Source organism: Neomonachus schauinslandi, chromosome 11, assembly GCF_002201575.2.
Source record: "Neomonachus schauinslandi chromosome 11, ASM220157v2, whole genome shotgun sequence".
Lineage (NCBI taxonomy): Eukaryota > Metazoa > Chordata > Mammalia > Carnivora > Phocidae > Neomonachus > Neomonachus schauinslandi.
Window position 1 is genome coordinate 46,027,600 of NC_058413.1, and position 13,722 is coordinate 46,041,321.

At 45.7% G+C, this 13,722-nt stretch overlaps 1 protein-coding gene across 2 annotated transcripts in view; it reads left to right on the forward strand.

Annotated features, from left to right (window-relative positions):
• Positions 1-13,722, forward strand: part of IRAG1 (inositol 1,4,5-triphosphate receptor associated 1) — an 80,678-nt gene that overhangs the window by 15,653 nt on the left and 51,303 nt on the right. The window contains exons 2-9 of one of the 2 annotated variants that reach the window (XM_021685770.2): positions 2,602-2,702; positions 3,798-3,868; positions 5,552-5,725; positions 6,319-6,393; positions 7,162-7,214; positions 7,411-7,455; positions 8,622-9,239; positions 11,036-11,114. In XM_021685770.2, coding sequence (XP_021541445.2) covers positions 2,602-2,702; positions 3,798-3,868; positions 5,552-5,725; positions 6,319-6,393; positions 7,162-7,214; positions 7,411-7,455; positions 8,622-9,239; positions 11,036-11,114 — 1,216 coding nt within the window. Of the gene's footprint in view, positions 1-2,601; positions 2,703-3,797; positions 3,869-5,551; positions 5,726-6,318; positions 6,399-7,161; positions 7,215-7,410; positions 7,456-8,621; positions 9,240-11,035; positions 11,115-13,722 lie in introns of both variants that reach the window. The other variant, XM_044919326.1, reaches the window with a different exon arrangement.

Below are 13,722 nucleotides of genomic sequence, written 5' to 3' on the forward strand. Positions count from 1 at the left end.
CCTCAGGGGGTGGGACTGAAAGTTCCAACCCTCTATTCATGGCTGTTTCCCCTGGCAACCAGCTTCCATACTTAGGTGCTTTGCAAAAGTCACCTTCATTAGCATAAACCTAGTTGTGGTGGAAAGGGTTTGTTATAGATAACAAGCCACCCATTTCACCTTTATGGCTCTGAAGGGAGTTTAGGAACTAGGGACAAGAGACCAAATATTATAACAAAAGATTTTCCCATTGCTCTTATCGCTCAGGAAATTCCAAGGGTCTTGTGAGCTGTGAGCCAGGAACTGTGGATGAAGACCAAATGTCTATGAAAAATATATTTTGGTCATCTGAATGACCAAATATATATGTTTTCTTATAAACCACAATACTGCAGCCCCCATCCCTGAACTTTCCTATCTTACATACTCCAGAGTCCATGCTCCAATTACACTGATAAATCCCTAATGCCCAGTTACGCCTTTTGCTAATGCTGTTCCCTTTGCCCAAAACCTCTCCCCTAATATCTTTGTCTTACAAGCTCCCATTCATCCCTCAAGACCCAGCTGAAATGTCTTCTCCAACTCCCCTGAGGAGTTTTTTTTTTCCTTTCCTTTGAGCTTTCACAGAATGTGGTCCATTTCTTACCAGCTTAAATTTATTGTAACTATTCATTACTTCTCTATATCCCTTAAGCAAGGGATCTGTGAGGTCTTGAGGGTCTTTGTTTTTTAAGCTGCTCCTGACACATGATGGATAACTAAAGTGTCTTTGTTGAATGAGAGAGAAAAGTAATCTGACAGTAATATAACTATTTATTGAAAACACCAGTCATGTGCTAGGTGCTTTCTCGATATTATTTTTAATCTTCACATCAACCTTGTGAGTTGGATTTTTATGATCATGGGGCACAGAGAGGTTAAATAACTTGCTCAAGGACACATAGCTAGTGGATAATGAGCAGAAATCTGAGCATAGGTCTGTATGATTCTTACAAGAGGCAATGCTGCTTCCTACTGCTTCCTATCCAGCCAAAGTCCCTGTCCCAACTTTCTTACCATGTGTCCAGGGATTCTGAGTGCTTCCTCCTCCTCCAATCCCTGCACCTCCCTCCAGTTGAAGAGGTCCTGGAACACAGGGACCTGGCATTCCCTGATGGGACTCAGAGACACTTCTCCAGCTTACCCGGCCTTATGATTGAGGCCAAGGGAGGGAGGAGATACAAATGAAAACAGGAAGAGTTGGTTTCACTAAAAATTGTGGGATTTAAGAAGCCTAGATAGCACTGTATGGAACCCACTTAACAAGTAATAATGTGAAAAGGAGAGAGATCCTCTTCCCCACCTTGCAAGGAGTTCAATACCTGCACACAAAGTGCTCAAGAACACAGCTCAGCCCTAGATCTGCAAGGGCAGCCCCCAGGCAATGGCTTCAGCAGGGCCAGAAGAAGTGAGAACACTTATTGCCCAGAGGCTCCAGAAAGACACAGCCCCCAGGGAAAGTGGCAATGGGGACCTACTGCTCTGAAGCTCCAGGAAGGCACTCCAACAGTGGGAGCTGGTGTGACATGCTTGAGAGTGCTGGGAGACAGGCCCTGGCAGGGACAGTAGAGTGTTCACAGAGAGCCCTGACAACACACACCAGTAAGGATGGGCAGGGAAGAAGAGAAGGAAAATGATGAGGGGACATATGAGAAAACCCCTAGAGAGATTCCCAGACATACGTGGGAACAATTCTTAGATGGACATACTACAACAGTAGGTGGCAAAGAACTGGAGAGACTGTATTACTGTTACCTAGTCCTATTTTTATCCCCAGTACACTGAGGTGTGGGGAAATGCAGGCTGATGTGCATCTTTATGGACCTTATTGTATATCCTATATTGCTTTCATTTTATTCTTTCACTCACTCACTCAATCAATATTTATTACAGACCAGATATGGTTTTACCATTCACATGGCCATCACAGTGTAATAGTACACCAATTTAACTACAACCTTACTAACCTAGAATGAAATGACTCATGTTTGTTATTAGTAGTTTTGTTTGTTTAGTGGTTTTGAAATACCTCAAAAATCTAAGGACTGGCTAATAACTTTTGTTCTAATTTCAGAAATGTGTATTTATTCAGATAAACATTTTTCAAGGTTACACAATTAAACTGCATATTCCATGACCCGTTGAACATATCACCTTTATCGAAATGTCACAATTACCCAATGTGGGATCTCACTGTATACCCACCCAATGTGTGGGTGCCACCACCTGTTCTCCTGGTCTTCCTCCTTCCCCAACCTGACTGGCTGCAGCCTGAGGCCTCTGTACCATTCTTTTTCAAGATTGTTAGTGAGGACTAACCAGGGATGGCTTAGAGTTTCCAGAATCTTAGTTTATGAAAAGTAGGCCGTGTTAAGCTCAGTGAATGTCTGCTGGGGAATGAAGGAGAAACTGCCTTTTTTCATTCTTTCTTTCCTTTTTTTCCCCTGAATAATCCAAATAAACTGTATTCAACCCTTATCAAGATGGTTTTGAGTGTCATAATACTGGAGTAAATGCTCCAGCTCCTGGAAGCTTCCACCATCCTAAGCCTAACTCCATCTGTGTTTTATTCTGAACTACCAGGGCCCTCACACCGCAGGAATATCCTGCAGTCCACCTACCATCGTCCTGACTGGGGATGCCAGTTCACCGGAAGGAGAAACTGACAAAAACCTGGTCAACAGGTACGTCTTTGCCTAATCTTTGTGCTGTGAAGAACAATATTTCCTAGCACATGAGGATTAGATAGCTATATATACTTTTTATAAATCTTCTTTCTTGATCATTTTATTGATGAAATAGAATCAAGCAGTTTTTCCAAATGAGAGCAAGAGCTTGGGACTTGTCCATTATCTTTCCCCCCAAATTATTTTTCTTTTCCTGGATTTGGTTCTTTGTACTTTGCTAGTCTTTAAGCACAAATCATAGCAGGGTAGTTTCCCATAATAACTGCCCAGATATTTGCAAACAGACCTGAGAGATAAGAGTCTTTGACTGGAGAATGCTGCGTCTGGTCAAAGTGGGTCCTGTGGGGAAGATGACCCCTTGGGAAGGACACTGGCTCACGTACTCAGGGATGTCACTGCCTCAGTTTGACACAGCACAAGCATATGCATTGGTCTTGCTTGAGTAAGACTAAGTATAATTTTCAAAAAGCTACAAAGATCATTCTCATACAAAAATATAGTGAGCATGTGTCAAAGATTTATTTAACTCATTGATGAGGAAACCATCCCGATGACAAAGTCAGTTCAAAAGAGGATACAAGAAATGGAAATATATATATAATCAGTGGGGAGGAAAAGAATACTGGAATAAGATTACTAAGTTTGATATAAAATAGGTTAATGTTCCAGAGGACAATGAAACCTTGTTTTTTATCTTTCTTCCCCAACAGAAATCATCTACATCTCTACCAGACAATTATTCATATTTTATGAGTTTTCTACAGTTAGATGTTCACTCAGAGTCTGGGCCCTAATAAAAATAAATAGCCAAAGTTACATTTCCTTAGGGCAGTTTTTCAAAAACTTTAGCAAGCGTCAGAATCACCTAGGGGGACATGTTCAATTACAGATGGCTGGGCCCCACCTCCCAGAGTTTCTGATCCATTTAGTCTGGGGTGGAACCTGAGAATTTGCATTTCTAACAAGTTCTAAAGCTTAGACAAGCTCGTAAGACGATGCTCTAGGATGACTTTGAAAGAATATACAGGTATCTGCCTATTTACAAGCTGTGGACAAATTTTCTTAACAAGATGACTCTGTACTGTCTTTCAGAGCTCACAGTCCCCACAGGAGGCTTTCTCACCGACACTTGAAGGTTTCTACTGCTTCGCTGACTTCTGTGGGTAAGGGCTAGTCCAATTATCTTATTTCTGCAACCAGAGATAGGGGTCCAGCTGAAAGTATGTTTGAGCAAGAAGATCTGGCAGCTCAGCCCCTTCCCCTCTCCTAATTCTCAGGCAGGTCTATACCTACGAGCCCAAGAAGGCAAAGTCAGTCTGTCCCTCTGTGTTTGAGCCCAGAAGAAGTATGATATCTAATTTTAATTTATTTTGGTAAAAAGACAAGGCCAGAGGGTGAAGAGAAAGATGAAGAAGTCAAAGAGACACAACAGCAGGGTGAGGCTCAATTCTGGGGCACAGGGGGCAGAGCCCTCTACCTCCTGCTAGAAAGGCCCACATCCAGGTAGGTATGTGTTTGAATGCAAGCATCTCTGCCCCAATCACTAGCTCATTATCCAAATGATTTCTCAGGGTCTGTTCTGGACCATTGGAATACAGATATGATATAGACCTGGTCTCTGCCTCCATGTTACTCATAGTCTATGAAGAGACTGAGAAATGAACAGATATAATCAAGACACCGTATTATAAGGCCCTTTAAAGAAGTGTCAGGGAAACTGAGGCAAGAAGGAGACCAATTCTATCTGGGGAGGGGGAAGGCTGGATAGATATTCCAGAAGAGAGAGTATTTGAGTTGTGCCTTAGGGAGTTGGACAGATAGACAAAAGGAAGAAAAAGCATTCTGGGTGGAAGAAACAACATGGTGGGGGAGCAGGAACCATAACAGAGCAACTGAATGCTCTGCTGTGTGTATTAGTCAGGACTCTTTCAAATGATGGAACATAACTCAAACTATCTTACCCAAAAAAACAAACATACATGAAAATAAAAGCCAGAGCTTTTGGTTTCAAGGAGTGCTGAATCCAGGTGCTCAAGTTGGGTCATTAGCAATTGGCTCATCCCATCTCTCAAACTTCCTTTCATGTGGAATCCTGATGATGTGAGGCAGGAGAAGTGCAAGGTCAGATATGGCTCTTAGGAAGTTGACTCTGATAGGCAGTGGAAGATGGGAGGAAGTGGATAGCGTGAAGGTAGAGGCCTATGAAGCAGCTGTTGTAACTGTGCAGGTAAGATCTAAGGAACAAGAATGGAGAGGAGGCACAAGTTCCAGAGATATTTCTGAGGTAAATTATGATCAGGACTTGATAACCAGTTGGTGGGATGTGAAGAGACCGAGGAAGGAGTGTGGAGTGACTCCCACGTTTCTGAGCAGCTGGGGAAAGTGGTGTCATTTACCCATAGAAGCGCTGCTGGAGAAGAGGCAGTTTTGGAGAAGAGTGGAGGTAGATAGTGTGAGTAGAGGAAAGAAGGGAGGGAAGGTGGCCATGATCTTTGGAGTGCTCTTTATCCACACATCTTAAGCTCCCTAGCCTGTTGAACACATAGAGACCTGAAAGAAGAACACACTAGGGAAAGATAGCATGGAGGTGGAGCTCCTGATGGCCTTCCCTAATGGCAGAGTTTAGGACAGTACTGGGAACCTAGGTGGCTTCATGATTATTTGTTACAGAGGACTTGCCACAGCCACAGGCTACAAACCTGCTGAGGTACCCCTATCTGTCTCCCTGGCCTGGCATTGGGCTGAAGTTTGGCTGGCTGAGTCCACTCTGGGCAGCTTCCCTGGGCTAAGGTGTGGGGGGCCAAGGATTCTGTGGTTCTCACCTTGAGTTCACCCTCCCACTGCAGACCCTGCAGGGCACGTTATTGACCTGGTCAATGACCAGCTGCCGGATATCAGCATCTCAGAAGAGGACAAGAAGAAAAACCTGGCGCTGCTGGAAGAAGCCAAGTCGGTGAGTGAACGATTCCTGACCCGCCGTGGGAGGAAGTCCAGGAGCGGCCCCGGAGACTCCCCGTCAGGTAGGATGTACAGGTGGCTGCCCTGAGCCCCTCCAAGGTGGGGTAGGGGATAGGGAGGGCCAGGACCCAGTTGTAGCGGGAGCCCTGCTTCCAAGGGGTGGCCTTTGACTTGCCTGCCCCCAGGCCTGTAGGCCTGTAGGCACCAAGGGGACTGATACTTGTGGAGAGGATCTTGTAAAGACAGGGCATCTTAGCTGAAATAGCTGAAAGAGCTATTTCAGAAGCTCTTAAAATACTGATGCAACTCTAGCCCAGAAAACTCTGCTTTTCCTTTTTTGGGCCTATTGTGTCTTTCTGTTTCACCAAGAAATGTCAGCCTTTATGATACCCATGAATTTAACATGGGTTCCCCCTCCCTGAATCCTACATAGAGAGAAATCCCTGTGTGATACCCATGTGCACAGGCTCCTGGACCACCCTGCATGGATGGAGTCCTCCTGCGGTAGGAGCCTTATATGGCAGTCCAGAATCAGCCCCTGACCTGATGAAGCAGTCCCAGTTCCCAGGGGTCAGAAATACCTGAAAGGATATCTTTGTTAGGCTGAAGTTGTAAACCTTCATGAATGCTGGCCAGTTTGTGTCTGTCTCCACAGCTGTTTCCTCAAACCTCAGCCCCGGAGCTTCTCCGACATCCTCTCAAGGCAACTCGCTTACTGTCTCCACGCCTGGTGAGGTCCAATGCCCCTGGCATTTCCTGTCTGGGCTTATCTCTTTGGGTGGCAGCTGAGTCCGACCCCTGGCCCCACCAGGATGCCCAGGATGCATCCCATCTCGCAGGCTTTCTAGTCAGGACCCTTGTTTGGCATCCCAGCTAGGCCTGGTGGGGCTGCCTCTGAGGAGGTGGATGTACTTTCTGTTGGGGTTTTGAGCTAGTGTGGGGAGATAGGCCTAGCCCAGGATGAGTCTAGGTAGGTGAGGACGGAGGCAAGGTTGTGGGAAAGGGGCTACAACTGGTGCTTTCTCTGCTAAGAGAGGACTCACAGAGAGGCCACCCCAGAGCTTATTTAGAAGGCCCTCTAATTGAGCCACTCTTTTCTTTTTGGTTTCTTCCCTTTCATTACACTGTGTACAGGGCCACACCCTCAAACCAGCTTGGAAAGGGGCATGGTGCCAGGGAGAACAGCCTGCCCTTGTCAGAGCTGTGGGGCAAGCTCAGGCAGCCTGGGTTCATTCAGTTCCCAGCGCTGATACTTCCTGGCTGTTTGACCTTGACTTCCCTCTGCCTCAGTTTCCTCATGTGGTTTCAGTGTTGATTAAATGAGGGCTCACCATAGAACCTGACATGTGGAAGGTATTCAACATGTCAGGCGTTACTGGCCACCGTACCTGAGCGAACCACGGGAGGGCATTCTGGGGAGGTAGATGTGTTTTTGCTAAAGGGACAGCTGATGGTCTGGGGTGTTGGACATCACTCACCAGTGTCTGGACCATTCCAGGTTTGGATGCATGCAGTGGCCCACAGTCCCCTTTGTCTGGAGCACCACCACAGGTAACAGGGGTCCTGATTGGGGTTTCTATGCCAACTGGTCTCTCCTCTTACCCCTTAACCCCTAAGAGGTTCTCCACGACCTATTGAGATGACGGTGGCTGGGAGCGGAAAGCATCTATACCACTTTGAGGGTATTTCAAGAGGAGATATGGTCTCTTCACATTGCTGTCTGACTTGTGTTCACTTTCTCCAACAGAAGGGGGATGAGGCCGAAGTCTCTTCACCTCACCTTGGCGAGCCTGTGAGTGTGAGCTCTGCCCAATTTGGATGATGTGGGTGTGGGAGACACTGTTCCAAAAGTCTAGGCTAGCCTTGGGCAGCCTGCAAGTTGGTGTACGTGAGTGGAGGGTCAAGCCTGGGGAAGCTAGAAGGTTCCTCTGTTCTATCATGACTGGAAGTCTAAAGTGGAGGGGGTAAGGAGGCAGTATTCAGTGGAGGTCACTTTCACTATAACCCTATAACCCTGCACCTTCACTCAGGCCACTAGCCATAGACCAGGGGGACTGCTAGGCCTGGCAACAGGCAAGGCTGCTGCTTTTGTCACTCTAGTAAAAATTACAGCAAAGTTCCAGTTCCTGATTGGGATTCTTCTTGGGGGCAGCCTGGAAAATCTAGTGCTGATGAGCACTAGAAGGGCCCCACCCCTGCTCAGAGCAAAGTGCTCAAGGTGATGTCGAGGGCAGCATGAAATACAATCTCATCTAGAAGTGCGGCTAGGATAGAGTCCTCTGGGAGAGTTTCACCACTCACATAGGACAGCCATACAAATACTCCTCACAAAGCGGGTTTCCCTTGGGAAATGAAGTAAGTGCAGAATCTTAGAACTTCTGCGTAGTAAGATATCACCTTTGTAAGAATCACCTGATGCAAAGATCCTTAACCTCTTTTGGATCATGGAATTCTCTAAGAAACTGTTGAAAGCTACAGATTCTTTCCCCAGAAAAATACATACAATTTGCACATTTAAACACACATATACATTTGCAATAATTTCAGAGGGTTCACAACCCTGATGAGAAATCTGAGTCCCTAAGAGTTAAGGGCCTTGCCAGGAAGAGTCAAGACTAGAAACTGGGGCAACTGAGTCAAGGCCAAAATTTGTGACTGCCCCCAAGCTGTCCTCTATTCCACTGTCCTCCACAGCTCCCAGCCCTTGGGAAGTTCTTGGAAGACTGTGAATGACAGGTCCCCTTGTCCTGTCTGTTTTATAGACCTCAGACTTGTTTGCAGACCCCCTTTACTGATTCAGACTTGACTGAGAAGCCCTTCCCTTTCACTCAGTGCACACACATACACACAGGCACCTTAGCAGGGTCTGTGGGGACAGAGGCCCCACAGTGGAAGTGGCCCCACCTCTTTCCTCTCCAGCCTGCTTCCAGAGTCCCAGTTCCACCTTGTCTCTTTCAGAATGTCTCCAAAGGGCTAGCTGACCGGAAGCAGAATGACCAGAGGAAATTGTCTCAGGGCAGGCTGACTCCTCGTTCTCCCACAATTGAGAAGTCCAAAGAGATTGCAATTGAACAAAAGGAAAACTGCGATCCCCTCCAGTGCCCTGAGGCCACACCCAAAGGCCCAGCTTCTGGCGTAGGCAGTGGTGGGAAAATGGCCCTGAATAGCCCTCAGCCTGGCCCTGCTGAAAATGAGCTGGGAAAGGCACTTCTGAAGACAGCCAGGGAAGGCAACCCTCTGCCTAGAGGTCCAGCCCAGGGCTCTGGAGGGGTGGCTCCCCTGGGCCCCCAGGGAAAAGGTACAGCTGGAGAGCCGACAGGGTCAAAATTTGGCTCCAAAGCTGAGTTGCGGCCCCCTGCTTCCCGGCCGCCCCTACAGCGGGGGGTCTCCTGGGACAGTGGTCCTGAAGAACCTGGCCCCCGGCTGCAGAAAGTGCTTGCTAAGCTGCCTCTGGCAGAGGAAGAGAAGCGTTTTTCGGGCAAAGCAGGCAACAAGTTGGCCAAGGCACCCGGACTCAAAGACTTTCAGATACAAGTGCAGCCAGTACGGATGCAAAAACTGTCGAAGCTCCGTGAGGTAGGTTCCTGGGGGCCAGCTGGGCAGGGTGTGCACTCCAGGTCCCCCTGGGCTGAAGACCTCTGGGCTGAGCTGCTAAGCAGGGCAACTGTGGCCTGGACTTGGGCCTTGTGGGTCCCTAAACTTCCCCACCCTGATAAATCAGGCCCACTGTGCAGCATCTTCTTCATAAATATGTTTCAGGTGATTTTACTGCACTTACCAGGGTGAGGTCAGTGTGGGATATAGTAGCCACACAAAGCCACATTTTAAGGGGAAGGCAGGTGTATGGCGGGCACATGAGCTCTCAGTACTGGGCTGTGTTTTCCCCTCCAGCCAGAGTTGGCAGCTCATAAACAGGAAGCCCTTAATAGAGTGCCTTGTCATGCCAAGGATGGAACAGCTTTTCCCTTTGTCAGGCCCCGGAACTTTCCTTCCTGATGCCTGTTAACAAAGGGCCCCTAATCCATCCTCAAGTATAATGACGGCCATGAGGGGCTGCTCCCTCTGTGATGAATTTCTTCCAGTGTCTGTGATGTCCCCAATTTTCATTGGCCATCAAACCAGGCACAGTAATCTCTCATGGGGCTGCCACCCTATGCAGGGGGTGATTGGGAGTATCCAGCAATGTAGGGGACAGAGATAGGGTGTGAGGGTGAGAAGAGATTAACAGGACAAGGAATCGTTATCCAGTCCCATTTCCCCATAGGGCCAACCCAGGCTACAGGGACTCCATGGGGAGGGACCTGGCACCCTCACGGCTAAAACTGGACAAGGCTCCCCTGGCTCCCCTACAGAATGCGTGTGACATGGGGAAGGAAAAGAGGTACCTATTAGCAGTCAAGCACAAGTGAGGAGGTCTCTGTGCTAGCAGGGACACACTGCAATGTGTCCTATTCAGAAACCTTCATTCCTATTCAGAAACTTTCCATGATTCTCTGAATTGGAGGCTCCAGGGAGCTGCTAAGGAAACAGGTAAAGGGCCCTGGCCAATTATTTCCATTTGAGCCACGAGCACCCTCTGCTGGCCCCTTCCTTTCCTTCCTTACCCAGGGGGCAAACCACTCAAGTGGCCCCTGCTACGAGGGAGACTGAAAATCCCCTCATAAGCACAAGTCACAAGGGGCGAGGAGATCTGTCAGACATTGGAAGTGTTGGTCTGGTGCTGACTGACCTGTGGTCAGCATCCCCATCTCTCCTGGGCTTTGACTGAGGCCCCAGGCAGTATAGTGGGGCAGCAACTCTCAGGCCTCATTTGTCTGGAGAGTTTAACAACTCAAGGGGTGCCATAACCAGCCACTGAGGAAATGGGGGTAGGACAGGTCACAACTCCTGGAAATGGGCATTCACTGCCCTGAACAACAGGACAGAAAGCTCTAGCGAACTTGAAGCACAGTCATGAGCTCAACAAAATCATTTCCAGCAGAAGCTCCATACACATCCAGGTGACCACCCTATCCCCAGAGCCCTGGGCTCTGCTTCTGTTTGTCATATAGCTCTCAGCTACAGTGTGGCTGGAGCTCATTTGCCCTGAGGCCCACAGGCTTATTTAAAAGGCAGACCATGCCAAGGACAATTCTTAACCCAAGAAATGTGGTGCTAATGGTGGGGTTTCAGGCACGTTCATGGGCTGGGAGAGGAGCAGTCTTCCAGGTGCCCTTCATATGTCACCATGTCATGACTGTCCACCCACCTTTGAGGCTGCCCCTAGTACCTCCCACATAAGGCTGAGTGGTCACAGAGCCATAAACAGAACAAGAGAAGAGTTCCGCCTGATGTTATCATCTGAAATGTTGTTTTCTTCTTTTCCTAAAAAGGAGCACATCCTGATAAGAAATCAGAACTTAGTGGGGCTCAAGCTTCCAGAACTTAGTGAAGCTGCTGAGCAGGAAAAAGGTAGGTAGGGTTGGGGCAGATGCTCTCCTCAGGCCAGGGCTGGATTCATTTTTACCAGATAAAAGGAGGTGAACGTGTCAACACTAGACTTCTGTCAGGGCCTTTGTCCCAGTGGCGAGTGTGGGCCAAACACACAGGAGGCCCTCAGTAAATATTTGCAGATAAATGAATGAATCAGATTATGTTTCCTGCCCACTCAGAGAACCTCTAAACTTGTCTCCTTCCAACCAGCCCCCCTTCCAGAACGTGCCATCCCTCCCTGAGCCTTGTTAGCACCTAGGAGGCCTGGAAGGGTGACCCAGGCCTCAACTTTTGACACTTCCTTTTCCTCTCACACCCAGGAAGTCACTCAAATAGAACAGTTCCTCTTTTCAAGACATCAGAGTCATCTCTTGCTTTCTAATCTGCTGTCACCACAAAGTCCAGACTCCAGCCCTTTCCTCCCTGGCCCGGCAAGTCCCCACCCACCCACCCTGCCAGACCCATCTTTAGAAAATAAGACTTTGGATCTGCTGCCTCCCTCCTGCCCCCCATCTCCTGGCTCACCTCTTCTATGGGTCATGCTACCTGTAGTCACTCTTAGCACAGAAGCCTTCTGCTTAAGGATTGTTGTATGGGCATGCCCACATGCCACCAACTATTTTGGAAGCCCTGATCTGAAATATAGTTAACTAACATGTACCTATTCAACATTAACAAGATTCCCAGAAGTAAAATTTCCAACTTTTTTTTAAAGTACTAATTAAAGAAAATTAACCATCTTTAGAGGAAATCTTTTGAAAAAAATATGATATACTTTCTACTTTTAATTTTTAATGTGCTTATTAAAGCAGCTTCAAAACACTAGGAAAAGATTTATCTTAAAATCTGCCCCACAATCCCATAAATTCTGAAAAAATGCAATTTTTATTCTTTCCAGTATTGACCTGCATTTGTAAGTTTTTCACAGTTGATTTGTGTAGCTATAATTTCTTGTTTCTACTTTTTGAACTTATTTCATAACTGATTCCATATATTTTGACGTCCTTTTATTTATCATTTAATGGGTGTATCTTTGCATTCATGCATTGATTGCTGGGTATTTCAGATGTTTACAGTTCTTTTAGCCATGATTAACCACCCTGCTCTAAACAACTTTGTACTCATAGTTTTCTTTCTTCCTTCAAGTTATTCCCTTGAACAAATTCTCAGGCTTGAGATTCACTGGGTCAAAGTGTAGAAACATTTGCATTTACCAAATTGCCTCCAATGTAGACTGCTACCTGCGAAGACTGAGTCTTTCTCCTAAGAACTACCAGCACTGGACTTTGCTTTGCTTTCACTCCTTATGGGCCAGAATATAGTAAGAATTAGATAATAAATGCCACTTTGATATTACTTCAACTAATTTGCTAGCAAGCAAGTTCAGATTTAATCATTTTAAATATTTAATTACTGTTTTTTTCTTAGTGGGTAGATTAGCTTTTCATCTCTTTACCCAAGTGTCCATATGGGCCTTGGGTTTTTTGTTGGTTTATTTTTTGTTGGTAATATATGTAAACTCTATAGATACTAACCTTTACTATACTCTTCTCTTGTAATTGATTTCTAGTTTCATACCATTACACTTGGAAAAGATGCTTGATGTAATTTCAGTCTTCTGAAATTTATTGAGAGACTTGTTTTGTTCCTGTTAACATGATCTATCCTAGAGAATATTCCATGCGCACTTGAGAAGAATATGTATTCTATTGCTTTTGGGTAGAATGTTCTGTATATGTCTATTAGGTCCATCTGGTCTGATGTGTCATGTAAGGCCAATGTTTCCTTATTGATTTTCTGTCTGGATAATCTATCCATTGATGAAAATGGGGGTATTAAAGTCCCTTACAATTATTGTATTGCTGAAAATTTCTCCCTTTAGGTCTGTTAATATTTGTTTTATATTTAGGTACTCCTATGTTGGGTGTGTAAATATTTACAAATGTTATATCCTCTTGTTGGATTTGTATTTTTCTCAGTACTTTTTCATCCCATCATTTTTTGCTTTTTAACAAAGCAAATGCTTAGTCCAGTACCTGAGATGCAGTAATCACTCTAGTTATAGCAATTGTGCTAGTTAGTCACTGTAGTAATCCCTGTACCATTTATTTTTTTAGAGAAATTGTAAAGTTTTTATAATCATCTTTGCCTATCTTTTCTTTTGAAGGCTTCCATTATTTAAGTCATTATAAAAACATTATTTCTCCTTAATTGGGATAGCAAATCTATTTTCTAATAGTTTGTCTATAGTTTGATCTATTTATATTTATTTTGCTAATACCTGTAGAATGTATTTTAAGATACAGGTATTTGGAAATTTTAGATCCTGTTACCTCAATAATATTTTAATAGTATGTATATTTCTTATTATTTTGTGGCTTAGACAATCATATACTACATTCTTTTTTTTATTTTTATTTTTATTTTTTTTAAAGATTTTATTTATTTATTTGAGAGAGAGAGAATGAGAGACAGAGAGCATGAAAGGGAGGAGGGTCAGAGGGAGAAGCAGACTCCCTACCGAGCAGGGAGCCCGATGCGGGACTCGATCCTGGGACTCCAGGATCATGACCTGAGCCGAAGGCAG